Here is a 25,466-nt window from a genome sequence, read left to right on the forward strand (position 1 = left end):
GTCCTAAATTATATATTTAATAAGTAAGTAGATACGTGTGTATTAAAAAGTTTTCACCTGGCAGCCCTGTCCCGCTTGCTGTAGCCGATAGACCACACCCTCCTAATCCGCCGTCCCATTCCCTGCCTTTGGAGGAAACAGCGGTTCGTAACGCCTCCCAGCCTCAGCTAAAGCACGTGGGCTCCGCCTCCCCACAACAACAAAAAACCCTGTAGCACCAGCCCCGGCCCCTCTGCGGACTTGGCTTGATTTTTAAATCCATCCGAAAGGGCCAATCAGAGGCAGCCGTTCGACTACGCGGAAGCCGATTGGCTCGCAACCTCTGATAGTGACCAATAGGCTTGCAGCCGAGTTCAGTCTCGAGGCCGGAAGCGGTCGAATCGAAAACGGGTGGCGGTCGCGGGCAGTTTGAATTGGCCTCTGGGCTCCAGCTCACGGAGGCTGGACAAGGACTCGCCTTTCAGAAGGGTTGTTTGCCCTCTCCCGCCAGCAAGGTGAGAGTTCTCCCTGGGTTCCAGCTCTGGCGGCGGGCGGGAGGGAGCCGCGGTCCTTGTGCTGGGGGCTCCTGGGCGGCGATGCCTGTGGGATGGCGCTTCTCGGCACTGAAGGCGCCGCGGGCCGCTGCCTCCTCCCGCCCGAGGGACTAGAGAATCGGCCCTGGGCCAGGTTCTTAGGGGTCTCGGCGCCCCTGTGCTCCCGGTGAAAGTGGGCTTGCACTAGTGTCCGGAGCCCTTGCTCTGCCCTCTGGGGGAACTGATTCCTCTGTACGGTAAGGGACTTGAAGCTCAGCAGGTGTTTCACTGGCAGCCTTTCTGCACCTCCTGTTTGAAATTTGGACATCGGTCTTTTGTCCCTTGGAGGAGATGCCAACTTGGGATTTGAGGGTTTTGATCTGGGCAACGCTTTGGTGTGCCTGTTGTTCGTTGCGAGAGCATTTTCTCTTGCCTTCCCTTTACGCATTTATTGTACTGCGCCTGTGGACCTGGCTTGCGCTATGGGATAAGGATTCAGAAATTTTAATTTTGATGAGAGAGGACGACTTCGACAGATTTAAGGTATCAATCATTCAACAATCTATATGGAACCACTGGGGCAACAGGACAAAAAAAAAAATGTAAACCTCAAGAAGAAAGAGGCAAAGGGGGTAGGGGGTGGGGTGATGAAGAAAAGCCCAGGAAGTCAAGGTTCCTGCCAAAAGGATCTGCAGGACTACGATCCTTCCAGAAATGCTCTTTCTGTCTTAACCAAGTGGAGGACACTTCCCAGGCCCGAATAACAACCCCATAAAGTGCCCAAAGAAAGTTTTGTGACTTGCGCACATCACGTACGGCAGGCCGGGTTCACACTTTCCCTGTATCAGAATCCCCCATCTTCGGCAAGAAACTCGAGTCCCCGCCTACAGTGCCACCAGGGAGCGACTCTGCGTCCTATTCTCCAGCTTGGTCTGGAGGGGCAGGCGGAGTTTTCATTCACAGGCTCCGCCCCCCACCCCCTTTGCCTCTTTCATCTTGAGCTTTACATTTAAAAAATTTTTTTGGTCCTGTTGCCCCAGTGGCTCCATATAGATTGTTGAATGACTGATACCTTAAATCTGTCGAAGTCGTCCCCTCCAATCAAAATTATCTTGGGTCTGGTGATTGCTTTAACCGTTTATGTTTTGCTGTATCTTAGACTTTGAAATGGAAAAGCATTTAACTTGCCAGTCGTCCTTCTGTTTATTTCCATCGTCTGTATCATCTTTTTAAATTGCTTGTTTTAATATTTTGTTTGCTATGGTGTCTTGATGTAATGCTTTCCATGGCTGGCAGAATTGTTTAGGAGCTATAGTTGTGTTCCTCTGAAGGTACCCCTGAACTGCTGAATGAACTAGCTAGTTTATAATGGATGAGGCTGCCTATTGGGGAAGTGTAAATTGTCTTTGTTGCTGGAGAGGCATGACACTCCTTGAAGTAGTTTTTGGGTGGATGGGAATGGGGTTTAAGATACTGTGTTCAAAGAATTAAGGGGAGGGGAGAATGGGAAAGGAAACCACTTTCCAAGGCTTGAAATTATGTGCTTTCCGAGACCCGTGCTTCTCTTTTAATTTTTGGAAAAAAAAATTATTATTCTTAGTACTTTCATCAACTAATTTTTAATCATGCTGATAAAATTTCCTTGATAAAGTCGATTGAAACAAAACACTAAAATAGTTATGACCTTCATTTAGTAAAAAAAAGATTCTCGTCCTCTTGCTAAAATAACTGGAAAATGAATGGTTTTTTTTCCCTTCTATTTAAGTTCTAAAGGCTAATGAGAAAAGAATAATTGCCATACTTTTCTCTCAGCTGATTTGAATTTTCTAAGATATGTCCCAGAAAGAGGTAGGCCATTTCTGTCTTCGTACCATATGTAGCAATATACAAATGAAAAAGTGTTTTTCAGGGACTAATATAATAGCTAATATGTATGGGAAGCTTATCAGAAGATAGTTTTCTAAAGGTTTAGGGAGTCACCACCATTATTATTCCCAAACAGGGAAGCCAGAGCACAGACCTGTTACATAGCACGCTCAGGGCCACACATCTTGCCTATAGCTGAGAAGGGATTTGAATCACTAAGGCTGTATACCTGTTTCCTGGTCACAGTTGGGCTGGAGAATGACTTGGCTGCATTTTGCAGTGGTTCTAGTGCTTGTATGGCATTCATACTTTGTCCATTCATGCACTGACTCAACAAATGATAATCGCGTGGGAGGAGGAGGAGGTACCTGTGCCTTGAGAGACTCTGATGGAGAGAAAACACCAGATTATGCTGGATGTCCTCAGGGAAGTCTTCCTGGAGGAAGAGGGATGGAGTATGAGTGGGCGTTAATGACACGAAGAGAAGAAAGACAAGCGTTTGCAAAATAACTTATGCATCTTCTTTGTCCTGTAAGCCCAATTTCCCCAGAAGCCTTATACCAAAAAATTCATACCTTGTATAATGAAAAGGAACTGAGTGGTAGAAAGCAGGTGGCCTAATGAAAAGTAAGAAATGAGAAATAAGAAAAACAGAAAGCAAGGTGAAACCAAATGAGCATATTGTGTACTACTTCACAGAGTTATTGGGAGTCACCTGGCAAAGGGTGGCTAGATGGATGCTATATTTTGTTATTTTTTGAAAGAAGTTTTGAAATTTGATTCTTAGAGGTGGTTATGTAGATTAGTTTGTCTCTGAGACTATAAGTTTCATTTTACTGTGGTAGGATCAACAGTCTGTTTATTCTTTTCAGTTTATTTATAAATGTTTGAGTAATAAGGAAAGGAGAGCAAAATGAGCTGGGCTTTGGAAGAATGGAAGGAAGGCCTGCCTACAAGAGCTCTTCAGAAGATTCAAGAGCTTGAAGGCCAGCTCGACAAACTGAAGAAAGAAAGGCAGCAAAGGCAGTTTCAGCTTGAGACCCTGGAGGCTGCATTGCAGAAGCAGAAACAGAAGGTATCACCGAAATGCTGGTATTTAAAACTGTTCACTCATTATTTGGATCAACAGTTTTATCTTGGTCCTTTTTTAATTTAGAGAAAGATGATTTTGCTGTCTTCAGGTGGTAATCCTCCTCCCTCTCCTCTATTGAGTCTTTTTTATTGTGATTACCTTATTTCTCCATCCTCTGTCCTCATTTCTGCTTATGTGCTCCTGTGTAGGAGTGCTGAGTTCCATTTTCACTTCTCTTAGGCACCATGAATGGGACATTGCTTTTGCATTCAGCACCAACATGGGCAAAAGTCTCTGGCTCTGAATCTGGGGTCAGTATGAGAACACTTTGCAGCCAAAATAGATACTGCTTTTTTTTTGCCGGGGTTGCAGGGAGGGGGCAGGGGTGGGGGGGCGTGGGGCTGTGCAGTTTGTGGGATCTTAGTTCCCTGACCAGGAATCGAACCTACACTCCCTGCAGTGGAAGCTCAGAGTCTTAACCACTGGATCACCAAAGAAGTCTCCTGCTGCTGCTAAGTCACTTCAGTCGTGTCCGACTCTGTGCGACCCCATAGACAGCAGCCCACCAGGCTCCCCTGTCCCTGGGATTCTCCAGGCAAGAACACTGGGGTGGGTTGCCATTCCTTCTCCAATGCATGAAAGTGAAAAGTGAAAGTGAAGTCACTCAGTTGTGTCCGACTCTTAGTGACCCCATGGACTGCAGCCTACCAGGCTCCTCCGTCCATGGGATTTTCCAGGCAGGAGTACTGGAGTGGGTTGCCATTGCCTTCTCGGAAGAAGTCTCCTAGATACTGCTTTCTGACAGTGAGCTTTCACGGTGCAGTTCCCAGATCTCTCTAGGACTAGTAAATGGAAACTTAAGTAGTACTTCTTTCATACTAGAGTAGTAATAACAATTACTACTTCTAAAATGTTTTTGCTAGTGGGAGAATTTTTCAATTTCTTACACATACTGGCTTTGGCAACTGAACTTGAAAATGAGTAGCTAAGAGAGGGTTTCTAAGGTTAATTTTTTTTAATTCTCGAAAGCATATTAAAGCCTCTCTAGGATTGGTGTGTGTAGACCTAGCCAAAGACAGTGTAATACATGACTTTGTAAAACTTTTCTATTAATGAACTTCAAAATGAGATCATCTAGGATTTCTCTGTTCATCAAGCATTGACTTCTGGATTATTACAATTGTATCTCAGAAAATTAGTCGTCAGGGTTAGACTCAGATTCACAGATAATGTCTGATAAGTTCATGAGTAAGTGATGTATTTCCTTTTGAACAATCCCCATTAGGTTGAGAATGAAAAAACTGAGGGTGCAAACCTGAAAAGGGAGAACCAAAGCTTGATGGAAATATGTGAAAATCTGGAGAAGACTAAGCAGAAGATTTCTCATGAACTTCAAGTCAAGGAGTCACAAGTGAATTTCCAAGAAGGTCAACTGAACTCGAGCAAAAAACAAATAGAAAAGCTGGAACAGGAACTTAAAAGGTAGTTTTTTGGGAAAAGTATTTATTATGGATGTCTTTATATGTATTTATCAGATGTATCCTTTTCATGATGTTATTACTACATATTGCAGTTTTTTTCTTTCCAGTGGAATGAACAGTGATTTGAGGACAATTCTTATATGCTTCAGTCTTGTTGTTGCATGGCTCAGGGCTGTGTAAATTCATTAAATGGTTGCTGGCTTATTCATTTACTTATTCAGTATATGTTTATTAAACTGCCTCATGTGCCAGGCACTGTGTTTGTTACGAGGGGGGTGCAATGATAAATTCCCAAACTGTCAACAGTGGTTACTGGAAAGATGGAGGGAAGTTAAAACGTGGGTTATATTGACGGCTTGTGTCTCCTCTGCATGGAAAAGCTGTTGTAGAGGAGAGAACTAGTCCCAAAGGATGAGGACCATTGAGAGCTCAGTTAAGATTGGAGGCCAGGAATTTATAGTGGGACCAGTCTATACAGTTGTATGAGGGTTTTTTTTTTTTTTCTTTAGCATGTGGGATGTAAATGTTGAGAAGATATCCCAGAGGACTGATTTAGGGTTTGGGGGCAAGGGTGATGGGATAGAAGTCAGTGGAGTAATTGAGGATGTGGAAGAGAGTGAATGAACTTGGGTGCCAGCTGGGTGCCACGGAATCTCAGCTCGAGAGGAGGAAAGTGAAGTCTGGAAGACTTTCCCACTGAGATCCCCATCCGAGAGACCCTTCTTCCATCTTCAGTTCAGTTCAGTCGCTCAGTCGTGTCCGACTCTTTGCGACCCCATGAATCGCAGCATGCCAGGCCTCCCTGTTCATCACCATCTCCTGGAGTTCGCTCCAGCTCATGTCCATCGAGTCCATGATGCCATCCAGCCATCTCATCCTCTATTGTCCCCTTCTCCTCCTGCCCCCAATCCCTCCCAGCATCAGAGTCTTTTCCAATGAGTCAACTCTTCGCATGAGGTGGCCAAAGTACTGGAGTTTCAGCTTTAGCATCATTCCTTCCAAAGAAATCCCAGGGCTGATCTTCAGAATGGACTGGTTGGATCTCCTTGCGGTCCAAGGGACTCTCAAGAGTCTTCTCCAACACCACAGTTCAGAAGCATCAGTTCTTTGGCGCTCAGCCTTCTTCACAGTCCAACTCTCACATCCATACATGACCACAGGAAAAACCATAGCCTTGACTAGATGGACCTTAGTCAGCAAGGTAATGTCTCTGCTTTTGAATATGCTATCTAGGTTGGTCATAACTTTTCTTTCAAGGAGTAAGCGTCTTTTAATTTCATGGCTGCAGTCACCATCTGCAGTGATTTTGGAGCCCAGAAAAATAAAGTCTGACACTGTTTCCACTGTTTCCCTATTTCCCATGAAGTGATGGGACCAGATGCCATGATCTTCGTTTTCTGAATGTTGAGCTTTAAGCCAACTTTTTTGCTCTCCTCTTTCACTTTGATCAAGAGGCTTTTTAGCTCCTCTTCACTTTCTGCCATAAGGGTGGTGTCATCTGCATATCTGAGGTTATTGATAATTTCTCCCGGCCATCTTGATTCCAGCTTGTGTTTCTTCCAGTCCAGCATTTCTCATGATGTACTCTGCACATAAGTTAAATAAGCAGGGTGACAATATACAGCCTTGACGTACTCTTTTTCCTATTTGGAACCAGTCTGTTGTTCCATGTCCAGTTCTAACTATTGCTTCCTGACCTGCATACAGATTTCTCAAGAGGCAGGTTAGGTGGTCTGGTATTCCCATCTCTTTCAGAATTTTCCACAGTTTATTGTGATCCACACAGTCAAAGGCTTTTGCATAGTCAATAAAGCAGAAATAGATGTTTTTTTTTGGAACTCTCTTGCTTTTTCCATGATCCAGCAGATGTTGGCAATTTGATCTCTGGTTCCTCTGCCTTTTCTAAAACCAGCTGGAACATCAGGGAGTTCACGGTTCATGTATTGCTGAAGCCTGGCTTGGAGAATTTTCAGCATTACTTTACTAGCATGTGAGATGCTTCCATCTTAAGTATTCCCTAATCAGTTCACTGATTTCACTCTATGACTGCATCTCTGTTCCTGCCCTGGAAGCACGTGGACACAGTTGGGGAAGATGGGGATGGGGGAAATGGGGAAATCGGCATTGACATATATACGCTACCTTGTATGAAAGAGCTAGTTGGAACCTATTGTAAAGCATAGGGAACTCGGCTCAGTGCTCTGTGAAGACCTAGATGGGTGGGCTGGGGGCGTGGAGGGTAGGAGGGAGGTCTAAGAGGGAAGGGAGTATATACATAGAGCTGATTCACTTTACTGTGCCGCAGAAACCAAGCACAACGTTGTAAAGCAATTATACTCCAATTAAAAAAATAAAAGTGCTCGTCTTACAAAAGGCAGCCAATAAAATACTTGTTAAATGGGGGAAAATATCACCAATTTCAATGCCATATTTAAGCAATTTTTAAAAAAGTGCTTATTACTATTTTTCCATTAAAAAAAAAAATCCCTAAACAACTAGAGGCATTAATCAAAGTTTAGTGGGACTTGAGCACTGCGAGCTTATAAATGGAATCTTCTAACAGTGGAAGATTAAAAGCAAAAAAGACTAGCAAATTGCCCCATGTTAATTCTGCAAATGTTCCCCTAGAAATTTTAAGAATAAATTTTATTTTTAAATAACTTCATACTTCCAGAATCAGTTGTTAACACCTTACATAACTGGGGTACAATGACCAAACCAGAAATAAACATTAATTCAGTACTATTAACTTATTGGAATTTCTCTCATTTTTCCAGTCATGTCCTTACTCATTTTTCCAGGAATGTCCTTTTTGTACTCCAGGACCTGAGCCAGGATTCCATGTTGCATTTAGTGGATGCTTTCTTTTCTCCCTAAGCTGTGATGGTTTCTTGACTTTTGTGACTTTGACATCTTCAAGGAGCACTAGACCCCTTTGTTGTACAATAGTACTCAATTTGGATTTGTCCACTGTTTTTCAACAATGGCAGAGTTGACACTTAGGACTGGATTATTTGCTGTGGAAGGCTGCCCTGTTCACCATAGGATACGTGGAATTCCTGGCCTCCACGCACTAGATGCCAGTAGCACTTAATCCCATCTCCAAATTTTGACGGTCAGAAATGTCACCAGGCACTGCCAAAAGCCCTTTGGGAGGGCAGAGTCATCCTGGAGAGAATCTCTGGGTCAGACTGAGGCTATGGATTTTTGGTAAAAGTATCACAGAACTAGTGATATGCCTTTCTCAGTGCTTCATATCAGAGGGTACATGATTCAATTTGACTTTTAAACCATCACTTGGTTAGGGTGTCACCTGAATTTCTGGATTGTAAATTACTGTTTTTCCATTTGTATTTAATAAGTATTTTGATACCAAGAACTTTTTTCCAGGCATAGCTTGTGGTTATTTTAATTCTACCTACAAAGCGAACATATTTTTGAAAGGTAGAACATTTAAAAATTAAGAGTTGACTCTACATATCTATGAGTTCTGCATCCACAGATTCAACCAACTAGGGTCAAAAATATTTGAAGAAAAAATTTCAGAGTGTTCCAAAAGCAAAAATTAAATTTGCATGCTGACAACTATTAACATAGTATATACATTATATTAGGTATTATAAGTAACCTAGAGATGATTTAAAATATGCAGGATGATGTGCATAGATTATTATGCAAATGCTACCTGTGTGATTTTATATGAGAGTTGAGCCTTTGCACATTTTAGTATTTAAAGTGAGTATTTAGTATTTAAAGTATTTAACTGAGCTATGCAAGTAGCTCAGTTGTGTCTGACTCTTTGCGACCCCATGGACTATACAGTCCCTGGAATTCTCCAGGCCAATACTGGAGTGGGTAGCCTTTCCCTTCTTCAGGGGATCTTTCCAACCCAGGGATCAAACCCAAGTCTCCCACATTGCAGGCAGATTCTTTACCAGCTGGGACACAAGGGAAGCCCTTTAGTATTTAAGAGGGTCCTAGAACCAACTTTCTGCAGGTACCAAGGGTTGATTGTATGCTTGTCTTTTTATGAAGATGATAACTTAGGTACACAGCAGTCTTTTTCTAATTTTGTTTTCTATCCATGTGTAAGGTGGCTATTAAGTTGCAATGTTAGAATGATAAATAAATGTCTATTTTATTCTTTGTTTTCCTATACTTTATCTTTGTCTGTCTTGTTTATCACCGTATTCCTAGCACCTGGCAATTGCAAGTCCTCAAATACTTGTTGAATGAATAAATGAAAGAAGCTTTTGTTTTGGAAAGCAGGTGCTTGGGAAGTAGGAAGTTCACTTCAGTATGCTGGAATAATTATTTCTTTGAAAAGAACATTTTGGGTGCCAATGTTAGAAATATTGATTTTAATAATTTAGACGGAAACATTCATATTTTAACATTTGAGGAAGAGATGCTTGGCTAAATGAAACCTAGTAGAAAAGAGCTTAATTTAGTACATTTTTTTTCAGTGGTGATGGTTTGTGTGTTTTTTTCCCTAGGAGACAGGTGATACAAAGGTTTATAAAAATAACAGCTGGGTATATTTTTATTTAATATTTAAAATTAAGAAACTTTTGCAAATGAAAAGATAAAGAAAAGGAGATAAGATGTGAATTTGAGAGGGAAAAGAAACACCAATTTTGCAAGTTCCTTCAAAATTTCTCTCCAGAGTCACCAGCCTTTTACACCTTGGGAAGTCTGTAGACCTGCAGTGTCCAGGATGGTAGCCACTGGCTACACGTGGCTGTGGGACGCTTGAAATGTGGTTAGTGTAAATGCAGGTGTGCTGGGAGTACACACTGAACTCCAAATTCTGAAGATTTAGTACAAAAACATGTAAAATAACCTTATTAATGATTTTTGCATTGAGTGAGGTGAAATGATAATATCAAAAATATTGAGTGAAATATTAAGATTGAATTCATTTATTTCTTGTTATTTTTTTCACACTAACAGAACATTTCTATTGGAGAGGTGTTATCTATTGTAAATTCGAAGGTGATTTTATTTGCTGCATAGCCATTTTCGGCTCATAACATTACTCTACTTTCTCGGACAGAATTTAGAGCCGGGAGGAGCTAGGGCACTGAGGCTCTTCCTTTATTCCTTTCTTCCCTCCCTGCTTTGAGTAATGTGTCCTTGGCAAAGAGAATGGTGCCCATCATTAGCGATTGTCTGAGGAGCTTCATTTTGTTTCTTGTGTTAAGGGAAAATCAGAGACACAGGTCAAGCTGTAAGAATTGAGTTCTTTTGAAAGGTGTTAGGACTTAAATGGTAAGGATACTTGACACCTGCGCAGTCCAGGTCCTCTGTATCCTCAGCTTCCACACCTAACAATATGAAGGGCTGCAGGTATTACTGCCAGTTTTATACAAGGGACTTGAGCATCCCTGGATATTTGTCATCTGTAGGGGTCTTGGAACCAATGCTCCACACATACTGAGAATGATTGTGTTTAGCTCCCTTTCTCCATTTCTTTGGGTTTGTTTCCTGCCAGTATCTTTTCTACATGCATGAAGTTAACTTAATTTTTATATATGCATTTTAAAAATGTGATAAAAGGCATGGTATGTATATCAAGGCTATGTTTTTATTTATTTAAATTTTCTACTTATTTAATTTTTAACTGGAGTATAATTGGTTTATAATACTGGGTTAGTTTCTGCTGTACAACAGTGGGAACCAGCTATAAGTACATGTATGTCCCGACCCTTTTAAGCCCCCCTGCCAGCCCCCCGTCCCAGCCCTCTGGGTCGCCACGGGGCGCTGAGCTGCGCTCCCTGCGATCCAGAGCAGCTTCCCGCCAGCCGTGTGTCTGACGCATGGCAGTGTATATGCCAATGCTGCTCTCTCCATCCATCCGCCCTCTCCTTCCTCCTCTGCCCACAAGTCCGTTCTCTGTTTCTGCTGGGCAGGTGGGTTCGTCAGCACCATTTTTCTAGATTCCTTATGTATGTCTTAATATGTGGTACTTGTTTTTCTCTTTCTGGCCTCCTTCACTCTGTGTGGCAGACTCTGTGCTCATCCACATCACTACAAATGACCCAATCTCTTTCCCGTTTATGGCTGAGAAATATTCCATTGTATATTTGTACATCTTTTATCCGTTCATTTGTCTGTGGACATTTAGCTTGATTCTGTGAACTGTCTCTTGTAAATAGTGCTGCAGTGAACATTTGGGGTCGTTGTTGTTCAGACACTAGGTTGTGTCTGACTCTTTCGTGACCCCCATGGACTGTAGCCTGCCAGGCCCCTCTGTCCATGGGATTTCCTAGGCCAAAAAACAGCTGGATTGGGTAGCCATTCCCTTCTCCAGGGGCTCTTCCCAACTCAGGGATTGAACCCATGTCTCCTGCATTACAGGCGGGTTCTTTTACTGCTGAGCCACTGGTGAAGCCCTAACATTGGCATACATGTGTCTTTTTGAATTATGGTTTTTCAGGGTATATGCCCAGTAGTGGGATTGCTGGGTCATATGGTAGTTTTTAGCTTTTTTAAGGAACCTCAGTACTGTTCTCCACAGTGGTCGTATCAATTTACATTCCACCAACAGTGCAGGAGGGCTCTCTTTTTTCCGCATCCTCTACAGCGTTTATTGTTTGTAGATTTTTTGATGATGGCTGGTCTGACCTGTGTGAGGTGATACCTGTCTGCAGTTTTGGTCTGTGTTTCTATAATAATGAGCGATGTTGAGAATCTTTTCATGTTGTTGGGCGTCTATCTGTCTTTTTTGGAGAAATGACTGTTTAGCTCTTCCATTTTTTGATTAAAAAAATAATTTTTATTTATGTATTTATTTTTGGCTGTGTTGGGTCTTCATTGCTGCGCAGGCTTTTTTTCCAGTTGCAGTGAGCAGGGGCTGCTCTCTTGTGGAACACAGGCTCTAGGGCATGCGGGCTTCGATAGTTGTGATGCGTGGGCTCAGTAGTTGCAGCTCCAGGGCTCCAGAGAACAGGCTCAGTAGTTGTGGTGCATGGGCTTAGTTGCTTCACAGCACGTGGGATCTTCCTGGACCAGGGATCGAACCCATGTCTCCTGCGTTGGCAGGTGGATTCTTTACCACTGAGCCACCAGGGAAGCCCTGCTGTTGTAGTTTTATATTGAACTCCGTGAGCTGCTTGTATATTTTGGAGATTAATCTTTTGTCAGTTGCTTCATTTGCAAGTATTTTCTCCTATTCTGCTGCTGCTGCTAAGTCGCTTCAGTCGTGTCTGACTCTCTGCGACCCCGTAGACGGCAGCCCAGCAGGCTCCCCCATCCCTGGGATTCTCCAAGCAAGAACACTGGAGTGGGTTGCCATTTCCTTCTCCAATGCATGAAAGTGAAAAGTGAAAGTGAAGTCGCTCAGTCGTGTCCGACTTCTAGCGACCCCATGGACTGTAGCCCACCAGGCTCCTCCGTCCATGGGATTTTCCAGGCAAGAGTACTGGAGTGGGGTGCCATCGCCTTCTCCATTCTCCCATTCTGAGGGTTGTCTTTTCATCATCTTATTTATTGTTTCGTTTGTTGTGCGAAAGCTTTTAAGTTTAATTAGGTCCCATTTGTTTATTTTTCTTTTCATTTCCCTAGAAGGTAGGTCAAAAGGATCTTGCCAAAGTCTATGTTATTAATATAATGACAATATTATATGTAATGTTATCTAACTTCAAGATTTGAGCCCCTGCTTCAATGATACCAATGTCCTCCTGTCTTAAGTTCTGGGGTTTTTTGTTTTTTGTTTTTTGGTAGCACTGTGTCTTTCTTTGGCCTAGAATATAAAATTTGGTTGGAATGTGTCCCAACCCTCCCAACTCTTCTTTGCTATGATAGTGGTTGTTACAGATCTTCATTATAGCCTTTATCACACTGTAATTGGCTGGCTTATATTTCTGTTTTCCTAACCAGGCCGAGTTCCTTTGGAGACAAAGGACTGTCTCGCAATTAGTTCTTATGAAGTGTCTGTTGGATAAATGCAGTGGCAGGAATTCTTAGCCAGTGGGTTTTCTTGTCAGTTTGTTGCTCTCTGGGAATGTGTGGTGTTGGCGTTCTGCAGCTGTGACTCTGGTGTGGCATCCTCTCGGGTCGTTTTCTCACAGGTGTAAATCTGAACTTGAAAGAAGCCAGCAAGCGGCACAATCTGCGGATGTCTCTCTGAATTCATGCCTTACACCACAGAAAATTTTTGCAACTCCGCTCACACCAAGCCAGTATTATAGCGGTAAGGATTCTTTTCCCTTTGTGTAAATAGCTCTTTTGTTGAGATTTTAATTCTGCCCAAGAAATGAAATCATTCAACCTTGAATTCAGCTTCTAATTGAAGCATTAAAAACAATAACAAAAAGCAGCCATTAGTTACACATATATTTGTGTATCTGTTGAAATATGTTGTGCCATCAGTCAGCCTTTAAGCTTTTCACTTTATCCGTCTATGGTATTTTTAAAAATAATTCAGTTTTGGAATATTCAAAATACTTGTGTTTCCATGCATTTTAATATTTGGGTAATTTGAGCGGCATCGGTTGCTTTAACCAAAATGTTCTTTCTATCTGATGTATGAAGATACTCATTTCTAGACTATCATAATGATTCTTTGCAAAATCAGTGATCAAACTGAAACTGTATCTCATTGTCTGTGTTTAGGTTCCAAATATGAAGATCTAAAAGAAAAATATAATAAAGAAGTTGAAGAACGAAAAAGATTAGAGGCAGAGGTAAAAGCCTTGCAGGCAAAGGTAAGTTAATTATGGGCCTTTTAATGGAGTGTACAGTTGAAGAAGTACTTTGATATAGGTAGGATAGAGCAAAGATAGAAAAATCTGCTCTACATAGGATTGACCCGTTTTTCTTACACTGAGAAAACAGAGTTCCTGGCTCATTGGTTATGATATTTTTAGGTTTAAAAATAGTTTAAGAGTGGAATAAAATAGATTGGGCAGGTGACTTTATCCTAAATATCAAATAGACCCCCAATTCCCCAGAAACTGTGGAAACATACTTAAGATCTTATGATAAAGAATGTTTGGAGAGGGTGGGACCAGAGTTATTCCTGGCTGACTTTGGCACCTGGAGGGAATTGGTTCCTATTCAGACCTTCTGATGGAATTTGGTGATTGCTACCAGGGCTTCCCTGGTAGCTCAGACGGTAAAGCATCTGCCTGCAATGCGGGAGACCCGGGTTCGATTCCTGGGTCAGGAAGTTCCCCTGGGTCGCAAAGAGTCAGACACGACTGAGTGACTTCACTTTCACTTTCACCAGGGATAAGAGGTTTGGGGATCATTATTAATGAAGTTTATTTCAGGTGAGAAGGTTGTCAACATAATCTCTCTAGTTCTTTTAAATAAGTAGCTGACAAGGGATTTAAACTCCAGTTTGATAGGGGAAAAAATGGCTGAGAGAGGTAGGTGAAAGATTTGCTTAACATCAATAAAATAAAACACATGTTTTGGGAACCCCAGCTTTTAGTTACCAGGTATTTTCAGGGTCAGTCCTATTATTTGTAGAATATACCTTTCCCATTTCTGCTCACATGGTATTACTTTTTTTTTTTTTTTAAATTCCAGTTTGGTACTGAATGGCACAATTCCACTAAGCATGTGAACTTGGTGAGATGGCCCAACTTAGCAGACAGGTTAAGGCTGAATTTATAAGTAGATGCCTTAAATAGTGAGGATCAAAAAGTACCTGTTAGAGTTTTAGCAATTTTAATTTTTTTAAAGCCTTTAACCCTTGTTTTGAGATCACCAGAGTTTTGATACATAGCAAAGGCATTGCTTTTCAACACAAATAACAGTTAAACAGTAAACTTCTGATTGTCTTGGAAATATCATTTGTTTTGTTACCCATTTCAGTCATTGGTATCAATTCTGGCCCTGACATCTGTTCCCAGAGTTATTTTGTGGAGGACTGTGAGTCTCCAGAAACATTAAGGGTGAGAAAAGCCCTTGCTATAAAAAATTTAACTCAGCTACTGTAGCTGCCACTTGATGTTTGTCAGAATGGAAAGAACAAACAGGATTCCAAACAGCAGACGATCCACAAATGTGTTCTATGTAATACAAAATGCCTCTTAGGACAGTTTTTGGGGGGAACGGTGTGGTGGAAGATGGAAGAGTTCTTTGGTTAGTACTGAATTCTGAGTCTCTGTGTGCAAAGCTCTAGGGGGAGGGGACCAAGGGTGGGCAAAGGAAAATCGTATTTCAGAATTCAAAAGGGCAGTGAGTGCTCACGTGCGTTTTTATGAAGCATATGAGGGTGCAGGATAAATACACAAGCTGAGCCCAGTTAAAATAGATTGGACCTCAGATGGTGCTGGCTTCACCCTCCAGTGCTAAGTCTGACCGTCAGAACATTTCACTGGGTAATGGGACTCAGTGGGTCCCCTGACTTGATCAGTGTTCTTTCTTGGTACACAGTCGAAGTGCTGTTAAATACCTTCTTGGCGTGGCTTTATGTTCTATTTGAAAAGAAGTACGTAGTCTTTTTTTAAAATTTTAGTTGTTGTATAGCTGACTTACAGTGTTGTGTTAGTTTCAGCTGTACAGCCAGGTGATTCAGTTATATATATATGTACACACACACACATTTTCATATTCTTTTCTGTTACAGTTTATGGCAAGATGTTGAATACAGTTCCCTGTGTGTAAGATCTTGTTTATCTATATCACATGTAGTAGTTTTTCCCCACCACCACTTTCCTCTTTCATGAGTATACTTATGTCTGTGAGTCTAGAACGTAGTCTTAAATATTGTGACTTCTAAAGGGCTCTAAAGGGCTTCTGTTTTTACAGAAAGCAAGCCAGGCTATTCCCCAAAGCACCATGAATCACCGGGACATCGCCCGACATCAGGCTTCTTCATCTGTGTTCTCATGGCAACAAGAAAAAACCCCAAGCCGTCTTTCATCTAACACTCTAAAAACTCCAGTTAGGAGAGATTTCTCTGCATCTCATTTTTCTGGGGAACAAGAAGTGACTCCGAGTAGATCAACTTTGCAAATAGGGAAAACAGATGCTAATAGCAGTTTCTGTGATAATTCTAGCAATTCTCATCTTTTGGATCAGTTAAAAGCACAGAACCAAGGTAACTTCTTGAGTTAAATTTTCCTGAGATAATTTCAGACATGACTCCAGACACTTTTAATCCTAGAAAGTGGTAATGTGTTTTGTTAGACCCATCCGTGGTTAACATCCCAGCCTGGTGATATGAAATAGTGTCTTTGGGATAATAAAAAAAGCTATCACCATTTGGAAAGATACCTTTATTTTACTAAAAAGCTGGTGCCGTGAAGACTTCAAAAGTAGGGTGAGTGGCTTTGACTTTGCGAAGCAGGGAAAAGTGGTTACTGTTGACATTCCCTGCGCTTCTCACCTGGATCCTTCTGTGGCCCGTGGCACAAGCTAGTTTTGGCCAGAGGTGTGGTGTGTGTCTGCAGAACGGCTTTTCTGTGTGCTGCCAGGTTGTCCATATGGGGGCAAACCTGTAACCTTGGCTGCTGCAACGTGCTGCTGCTGACAGCCAAGGGTGCCAGGTGGTGTTTTGGAATCTGCTCTGCAGACTATGATCATTTCCAGTGCTGTGATGGATTGAAAATCACCATCAGCGTGCACTGGTGAGAGCTAGCTATTGCACGGCCAGTGCCTTTGGAACCAATATTGTGTATATGTGGGAGAAAAAAATGAAAAAAATTATTGTTAATTTTGGCAGTAGAGGAGGTTAACACTGTCTTGCTCTTTACTGTAGGTAAAGCCATTAGAGAATACAGGAGGATGAATTTTTCACTGTTTAGCACTCATTTGCATTGATATGGGTACAAAACAAATATTTTTGGGTGTCTGAAACCAAGTGGTAATTTTAACATGGGGTATTATATGTGATACAATTTTGGCAGTTTTCTCAATAAGATACTATTCCTGATTTTAGAAAAGCATTCCCCCCTGCCACAAGTTTTCTATGAAAACATAAAAGTTTTCTTCTGCTTTTAATAGGATTTTTGAATACAAATAACAATAAAAACTAAATATTGAAATTAAATCCAATTAAAAGCTTCTTTGTTTAGTGAACTGATTTATATTTGACTCACCAAAGATTTCAGACTGTAGTAACGGTGATACATTCTGAGTTTAGTTGTAAATTTCTTTGTGAAAAATATGTGTTAATTGAAGTATGGGTTTTGTTTGTGATTTAAAGAACTAAAGAGCAAGATCAGTGAGCTGGAACTACGTCTGCAAGGACAAGAAAAAGAAATGAAAGGCCAAGTGAATAAACTTCAAGAACTCCAACTCCAACTGGAGAAAGCAAAAGTGGAATTAAACGAAAAAGAGAAAGTTTTGAACAAAACCCGGGATGAACTAGTGAGAACAACTTCACAGTATGACCAGGCCTCAACCAAGGTACTCAACTTTTCATTAGTTATTGATAAATCTGCATTTTTTCATACAATTATTTGGAAAGAGTATGCTTAGACTTGTAAAATAAATATTAGTAATGAACCTTATTAATATATACTAGGCAGTATTGATTGCAGTTGAACAGTAAGTTCTTTTAGAATTTGGTAGATCTGGGTCAAATCTGGGCTATATATTTTTTAGCTGAGGGACTTGGACAAGTCGCTGATCTCTTTTACACCTCAGAGGGTGGTGAAGAGTAAAGATGTGTATATAGCATCTGGCAGGTGCCTGATACGTAGAAGAGGCACTTAAAGTCATGGAGCTTTAAAAGAGGTTTAGGACATATGATAGAGTTGAATCAGTCTACTCATGGAAACCAATATATACCCTTCTGCCATTTAACCTTTTTTCTTTTTTAAGTTTTTTCTTTTGTTTTGGGGTATAGCTGATAACAGTGTTGTGATGGTTTTAGGTGAGCAGCGAAGGGACTCAGCCATACATATACATGCATGCATTCACCCCCAAACTCGCCTCCCATCCAGGCTGCCACACGTCATTGAGTAGAGTTCCCTGAGATGAACAGTATGGCCTTGTTGGTTATCCATTTTCAACACAGCAGTGTGTACATGTCCATCCGAAACTTCCTGACTATCCCTTCACCCATCCTTCCCCCCGGCAACCATGAGTTCATTCTCTAAATCTGTGAGTCTGTTTCTGGACACAATTTGAGTCATTTACTGACTCATTTGACAAATACTTATTGACAGTCTGCTGTATGTCAGGCACTGTTCTAGACCTAGAATGCGGCAGTAGCAGTGAGTAAATAGACAAAAAGCACTGCCCTTATGGAGCTTCATCCTAATGGGGGATGGAACGTAAATGTATCAGGCACATTGATAGTGTGCTATATGGAGACAAGAGTAGAGAAAAATGAATTCATTTTATATATTTCTGAATTTTATTTACTAATAATTTGTTAAGGATTCTTGTGTCTATATTTATGAGGGATGTTGGTCTGCTGTTTTATCTTTTTGTACTGTCTTTGTCTGGTATTTGTATCAGAGGTAATTGTAGCTTCATAAATGGATTGTGAAGCGTTCCCTCCTCTTCTGATTTTTAGGAAGATATTGTGTAGAATTGGTGTTATTTCTTCTTTATAACATTTGGTAGAATTCTCCGTGAAACTGTCTGGGCCTGATGATTTCTTTTTGGGAGTTTTAAAATGACAAATTCAATTTTTAAAATAGTGACAACTATTAAAATGATTTATTTCACATTGGATGAGGTGGGTTAGTTTGTGATTTCAGAGTAACTTTCATCTACATTGTCAAATTCATATATGTGGCGTTCATAATATTTCATTCTTCTTTTGCTGGCTGTAGGCCAGGCTTATTCCCTGCTCCTTTCTGATGCTTGTGTCTGCTTTTGTTTTTCTCTTTGTCACTATTGCTGGGAGGTTGCCAGGTTTACGGCTCTTTTATTGATCTTACCAAAGAGCCAGCTCTTTAATTCATTGATTTACTCTATTTACTCTATTTCAGTAATTTTTTTTTTTTTTCTGCCCTCTGTTATTTTCTTCTGCTTGCTTTGAGTTTATTTTGCTCTTTTTCTAGGTTGTTGAGGTGGGCCACTTAGTTTATTGACTTGAGACTTTTCTTCTTTTCTAATGCACACATTTAATGTGATAAATTTCCCTTTCCATACTACTTTCACTGTGCCCTTCAAATTTTGATATGTCTGGTGGATTATTCAGAAATACCTTGTTTAGTTTCCCAGTATTTGAGATTTTTCTCTTTTTGTTTTTGATTTATTGTTTGACTCCTTTGCTGTCAGAGAACATATTCTATGATTTCAGTTCTTTTAGATTTCTTGGGGTTTGTTTTATGGTCTAGGATATGGTCTGTCTTGGTATATATTTCATAGGCACTTGGGAAAAAAATGTATATTCTGTTGTTGAGAGCAATATTCTAAAAGTGTCATTCAGTTCAGTTCAGTCTCTCAGTCATGTCCGACTCTCTGTGACCCCATGAATCGCAGCACGCCAGGCCTCCCTGTCCATTACCATATCCCGGAGTTCACTCAGACTCACGTCCATCGAGTCGGTGATGCCATCCAGCCATCTCATCCTCTGTCATCCCCTTCTCCTCCTGCCCCCAATCCCTCCCAGCATCAGAGTCTTTTCCAATGAGTCAACTCTTCGCATGAGGTGGCCAAAGTACTGGAGCTTCAGCTTCAACATCAGTCCTTCCAATGAACACCCGGGGCTGATCTCCTTTAGAATGGACTGGTTGGATCTCCTTGCAGTCCAAGGGACTCTCAAGAGTCTTCTCCAACACTACAGTTCAAAAGCATCACTTCTTAGGTGCTCAGCCTTCTTCACAGTCCAACTCTCACATCTGTACATGACTACTGGAAAAACCATAGCCTTGACTAGACGGATCTTTGTTGGCAAAGTAATGTCTCTGCTTTTCAATATGCTATCTAGGCCCGCCATAACTTTTCTTCCAAGGAGTAAGCATCTTTTAATTTCATGGCTGCAGTCACCATCTGCAGTGATTTTGGAGCCCCCAAAATAAAGTCTGACACTGTTTCCACTGTTTCCCCATCTATTTCCCATGAAGTGATGGGAACAGATGCCATTTAGTTTTCTGAATGTTGAGCTTTAAGTCAACTTTTTCACTCTCTTTTACTTTCATCAAGAGGCTTTTTGGTTCCTCTTCTCTTTCTGCATTAGGGTTGGTGTTAGCTGCATATCTGAGGTTATTGATATTTCTCCTGGCAATCTTGATTTCAGCTCATGCTTCTTCCAGCCCAGGGTTTCTCATGATGTACTTCATGCATATAATTTAAATAAGCAGGGCGACAGTATACAGCCTTGATGTACTCCTTTCACGATTTGGAACCAGTCTGTTGTTCCATGTCCAGTTCTAACTGTTGCTTCCTGACCTGCATATAGATTTCTCAAGAGGCAGGTCAGGTGGTCAGGTATTCCCATCTCTCTCAGAATTTTCCAGTTTATTGTGATCCACACAGTCAAAGGCTTTGGCATAGTCAATAAAGCAGAAATAGATGTTTTTCTGGAACTCTCTTGCTTTTTCTATGATCCAGCGGATGTTGGCAATTTGATCTCTGGTTCCTCTGCCTTTTCTAAAACCAGCTTGAACATCAGGAAGTTCACGGTTCACGTATTGCAGAAGCCTGGCTTGGAGAATTTTGAGCATTACTTTACTAGCATGTGAGATGAGTGCAATTGTGCGGTAGTTTGAGCGTTCTTTGGCATTGCCTTTCTTTGGGACTGGAATGAAAACTGACCTTTTCCAGTCCTGTAGCCACCGCTGAGTTTTCCAAATTTGCTGGCATATTGAGTGCAGCACTTTCGCAGGATCATCGTTCAGGATTTGAAACAGCTCAACTGGAATTCCATCACCTCCACTAGCTTTGTTCGTAGTGATGGTTTCTAAGGCCCACTTGACTTTACATTCCAGGATGTCTGGCTCTAGGTGAGTGATCATACCATCGTGATTATCTTGGTCATGAAGATCTTTTTGTACAGTTCTGTGTATTCTTGCCACCTCTTCTTAATATCTTCTGCTTCTGTTAGGTCCATACCATTTCTGTCCTTTATCAAGCCCATCTTTGCATGAAATGTTCCCTTGGTGTATCTAATTTTCTTGAAGACATCTCTAGTCTTTCCCATTCTGTTGTTGTCCTCTATTTCTTTGCATTGATCACTGAGGAAGGCTTTCTTATCTCTCCTTGCTATTCTTTGGAACTGTGCATTCAGATGTTTATATCTTTCCTTTTCTCCTTTGCTTTTCACTTCTCTTTTCACAGCTATTTGTAAGGCTTCTCCAGACAGCCATTTTGGTTTTTTGCATTTCTTTTCCATGGGGATGGTCTTGATCCCTGTCTCCTGTACAATGTTACAAACCTCCGTCCATAGTTCATCAGGCAGTCTGTCTATCAGATCTAGTCCCTTAAATCTATTTCTCACTTCCACTGTATAATCATAAGGGATTTGATTTAGGTCATACCTGAATTGTCTAGTGGTTTTCCCTACTTTGTTCAATTTAAATCTGAATTTGGCAATAAGGAGCTCATGATCTGAGCCACAGTAAGCTCCCGGTCGTTTTTCCTGACTGTATAGAGCTTCTCCATCTTTGGCTGCAAAGAATATAATCCATCTGATTTCAGTGTTGACCATCTGGTGATGTCCATGTGTAGAGTCTTCTCTTGTGTTGTTGGGAGAGGGTGTTTGCTATGACCAGTGCGTTCTCTTGGCAAAACTCTATTAGCCTTTGCCCTGCTTCATTCCACATTCCAAGGCCAAATTTGCCTGTTACTCCAGGTGCTTCTTGACTTCCTACTTTTGCATTCCAGTCCGCTATAATGAATAGGACATCTGTTTTGGGTGTTACTAGCTCCTGTTGATTAATGTTGATTAAAGTGTCATTAGCTCCTGTTGATTAATGTTCTTTGTTGAATTCCTCTTTATCTTTACTGATTTCCTGTCTAATTGCTTCTAGCAGTTGTTGAGGGAAGGGTATTGCAGTCTCCCATAATTGTCTATTTCTCCTTTCAGTTTTATAAATTTTTGCTTCACTTATTTTGCAGTTCTGTAGTTTAGTCCATACACATTTAGGATTGTTATGTCTTCTTTTGGATTGACCTTTATCATGTAATATTCCTTAGTTCTCTGATAATTTTTTTTTTAATTCTGTGAAGTCTATTTTATCTGCTAGTAATATAACCTCTCCAGCTTTCCTTTGGTTAAAGTGTCATGATGTATTTCTTTCTGTCTTTTTACTTTTAGCTTATCTATACTGTTAAGTTTAAAAATATGAGCATACTATGAATTTAAAAAATAGCCTAATGTTAGTTTTGTGTGGACAGCGTGTAATTGGGTCATATTTTTTAATCTACTCTTTTATTCCCTTTTAGAAACACTGTCTCTATTAATTAGTGTTTTTAGACCGTTTATAGTCAATGTAATTACTAATATGTCATGACTTAAGTTTTACATCTTAGTTTTTGTTTTTTATTTCTTTCATTTTTCATTTGGCTGATTTCATTTTTTCTGCCTTCCTGTAGGTTACTTGAACACTTTTTAGAATTCCATGTTGAATTACCAGTAGTTTCTGAGTATATTTCTTTGTAGGGCTTTTATGATTGTTCTAGATAATGTATGTCTATATACAATTTATCGGTTTATTGGTGGTGTCGTTCTATCAACTCTAATAAAGTACTGAAAGTCTGCTTCTCTCTTTGTCCTTGTGATCCTCCCCTATTCATAGTGTAATTTTCTTGAGCAGTTTTTATATAAACATTTAGAGCCACGTCAGGCAGTGTTACGCTTTTGCTTTCCTTGTCAAACATAATTCAGAAAACGGAAGAATAAGAAAAGGAAAGCCTATTGTATATACATTTATTGGGTGTACAAATATTCTTATTTTTCTTCCAAATTTCCTTCTTTCATCATTTCCTTTCTTTGTAAAGAACATCCTTTAACCGTTCTCTTACTGTAGCAACAAATCCTCTAAATTTTCTTTTGTCTGGGAATGTGTTTATTCTTGGAAGATATTTCTGCAGGGTAGAGGATTCTGGGTTAACAGTTTTTTTCTTTCAGTACTATCATGCTTTTTCTTAGGTCTCGAAGTTTCTTGTTAATCTGCATTTTTCTCTCTTTTCAGAGCTTTCTTTTGTGTGTTTTAATAAAATATGTAGGTTTTGGATTGTTCTTGTTTTGGGAGTTATAGGGAAATGTTCATCTCTTCCATATTCCTGGAGGTGGTAGTCCTGCTTCATTTTTAGAATTCTTCTAGTGCAGTGCTTTCCACAGAAACATTCTCAACAACTTTGGGTTAGATATATGACAAAACGTGACCTCCCTTGATCTGTATGTATATTTACTCTCTTTGTGCAGTCTGGGTTTGTATGTGATTCGGTTTTCTAAGTTAGACTTGGATTCAAGCCCTGGCTCTATTTATTCCCAGTTTTGTTACTTTGGAGCTATTTAATTAACTTCTGAGCTTCAGTTGCCTAATCAATAAAATGGTGTTAGTAATAATGCCTTTCTCATAGGATTGCTGTAAAGTTTGTGATAATTTTTATAAAGGCTTTAGCATAGTGCCTGGCATATGGTGAACTTATAATTGTTGTTGTTGTTATATTGAGTTCCTAGTCAGTTTAGTTCCTTTTCAGTTGCATTTCTGCCAACTCAGGCTTCTTTTGTATATGAGAATTATACTTATTCTTTTACACTTTGAGGGCTCCCCTGGTGGCTCAGATGGTAAAGAATCTGCCTGCAGTGCAGGAAATCCAAATTCAATCCCTGGATCTGGAAGATTCCCCGGAGAAGGGAATGCCTACCCACTCCAGAATTCTTACTTGGAGAATTCTATGGACAGAGGAGCCTGGCAGTCTACAGTCTATGGGGTCACAAAGATACTGAGCAGCTAACTTTTACATGTTGTTTTGTTGGTTTTGGTGTGACAGGATCACCAGATCCTTCTCTCTAGCATATATCGTGAGGTCACTTACCAGATCATGAATTAAAATTTTTGAATAGGACAGTGCTGAAAACATAGCTTTTGCTTTCTTACTATTAGAGACTTCCCTCTAGATTCTTAAGATTCATTTATTCAGTGTTTTCTGGATTCCATTTTTTTGTCATAAACTACGAATCCACCTAACTGAAAATTCAGTCTACCTTTCTCCATCTTGTCTCTAAAGATAGTATGACCTTGTCCAATATGTTGCTGAAATCAAATTATCCTTTGCTTATGCTATTTATTCCCTGATCTACCTTTAGAATTACCTATTAAATGAAATGGAGCTAATTTAGCCAAAGTCAACCACGTGCTTCAGTAAACATACGCTGTTTCTAGTATGCTTCTTTCCCAAGTATTTACACGCCGTTGGGATACAAGGTTTGAACTCATGTAGAGACAGAGTGTTGGGGCTGGGCAGCAAATCTGGATTTCATATGTTATGGTTAAAAACTCAGGCCCAGAGCACTGAGCCTCTAGGGTCTCTATATACATACTGTTATATACTCTCTACAAACTGTTAAAGGACTAGAGCCTTGAACCCTTTTTTAGAGTATTATGGAGCATTGATGACACCTAGTGGCCAGGTACTTGTATATGGGTGGTGCATCATAAATACCAACATTAAAAAAAAATCTAAATAAAATATAAATTACTCCTAAAGGCTTTTTTTTCTTAAACCAACTGTTTGTACAATAATAAGAAAGCATTATTGATTCTGAGATCGTGTGGGTTGCAGTTTGAAGGAGTGCCAGCAGAGGGCGCCAGGGATTCATTCATTCATTCATTCTGCTGTGCATGGTTTCCCCTACCTCCCCGAGAATTGTCAAAATTTTAGACCATCATTTAGGCAGTGATTTTTGTCTTAGTTGCTTACTGCTGTGTCCCCAGTGCCTAGCATGGTGCTTGACATATTTGCTGAGTTCATATTTATTATTGGTAGAAATAATTTCTTTCATACTTTGCCGTAGGGGTTTAAAAATTCAAGAACAATAAGGATAATGACAGAGGTATCTTAATGTTCAAAGCAGTGAATTAATTTGAACTACTGGCTCAATATTTTATTTTTTGAATTCAGGATCTTGAAAGTTCTGATATTTGCAAGATCAGACCAGCTTTATCTTTTCATCTTTGGCTAGTTAATAATTGGTGTCAGGTCTTATGGGAAAATTTTACATAGTGGTTTCTTTTCCTCTTTGTTAAATTTCTAATAGTTCTAAATGGGTCTATAATGAGTCTCAGAGAAATGTATTAGTGGAGAGATTTGCCACACTGGGGTACATTTCTTTTGGATCAGGAATTCTCCCCCAGCAATGTGAATTGTTCTTATTCTTTCTTGGGAATTTAGAGTTGTTTTGTAGGGCAGTTCTAGGATTTGAACACCACAGGGAAGAATTAGAGGAATGGGTTTTAACACTTTGAAGATTTACTTTTAAAGAGGATCCTAAATTTCAATGTAGTTCATGTTTCAAAAATTATTTTAAATATAACTGGCTGTGTATAAAAAAGAATGGAATAATGCCTTTGGCAGCAAACATGGATGGCCCTAGAGATTAGAAGCAAGTCAAAGACAAATATCACATGATATCATTTATATGTGGAATCTAAAAAATCATACAAATGA

The 25,466-nt window shown here is 40.3% G+C and overlaps 1 protein-coding gene across 2 annotated transcripts in view; it reads left to right on the forward strand.

Moving 5' to 3' along the window:
- Nucleotides 1-355: 355 nt before the first annotated feature.
- Nucleotides 356-25,466, forward strand: part of CENPF (centromere protein F) — a 65,380-nt gene continuing 40,269 nt past the window's right edge. Inside the window, exons 1-7 of one of the 2 annotated variants that reach the window (XM_040263170.1) lie at nucleotides 356-494; nucleotides 3,251-3,453; nucleotides 4,736-4,932; nucleotides 13,004-13,125; nucleotides 13,548-13,639; nucleotides 15,696-15,987; nucleotides 17,095-17,297. In XM_040263170.1, coding sequence (XP_040119104.1) covers nucleotides 3,292-3,453; nucleotides 4,736-4,932; nucleotides 13,004-13,125; nucleotides 13,548-13,639; nucleotides 15,696-15,987; nucleotides 17,095-17,297 — 1,068 coding nt within the window. In that variant the 5' untranslated portion in view covers nucleotides 356-494; nucleotides 3,251-3,291. Of the gene's footprint in view, nucleotides 495-3,250; nucleotides 3,454-4,735; nucleotides 4,933-13,003; nucleotides 13,126-13,547; nucleotides 13,640-15,695; nucleotides 15,988-17,094; nucleotides 17,298-25,466 lie in introns of those variants that run through there. The other variant, XM_040263171.1, reaches the window with a different exon arrangement.

The sequence above is a fragment of the Oryx dammah genome, unplaced genomic scaffold (assembly GCF_014754425.2).
Source record: "Oryx dammah isolate SB20612 unplaced genomic scaffold, SCBI_Odam_1.1 HiC_scaffold_21, whole genome shotgun sequence".
NCBI classification, from domain to species: Eukaryota; Metazoa; Chordata; class Mammalia; order Artiodactyla; family Bovidae; genus Oryx; species Oryx dammah.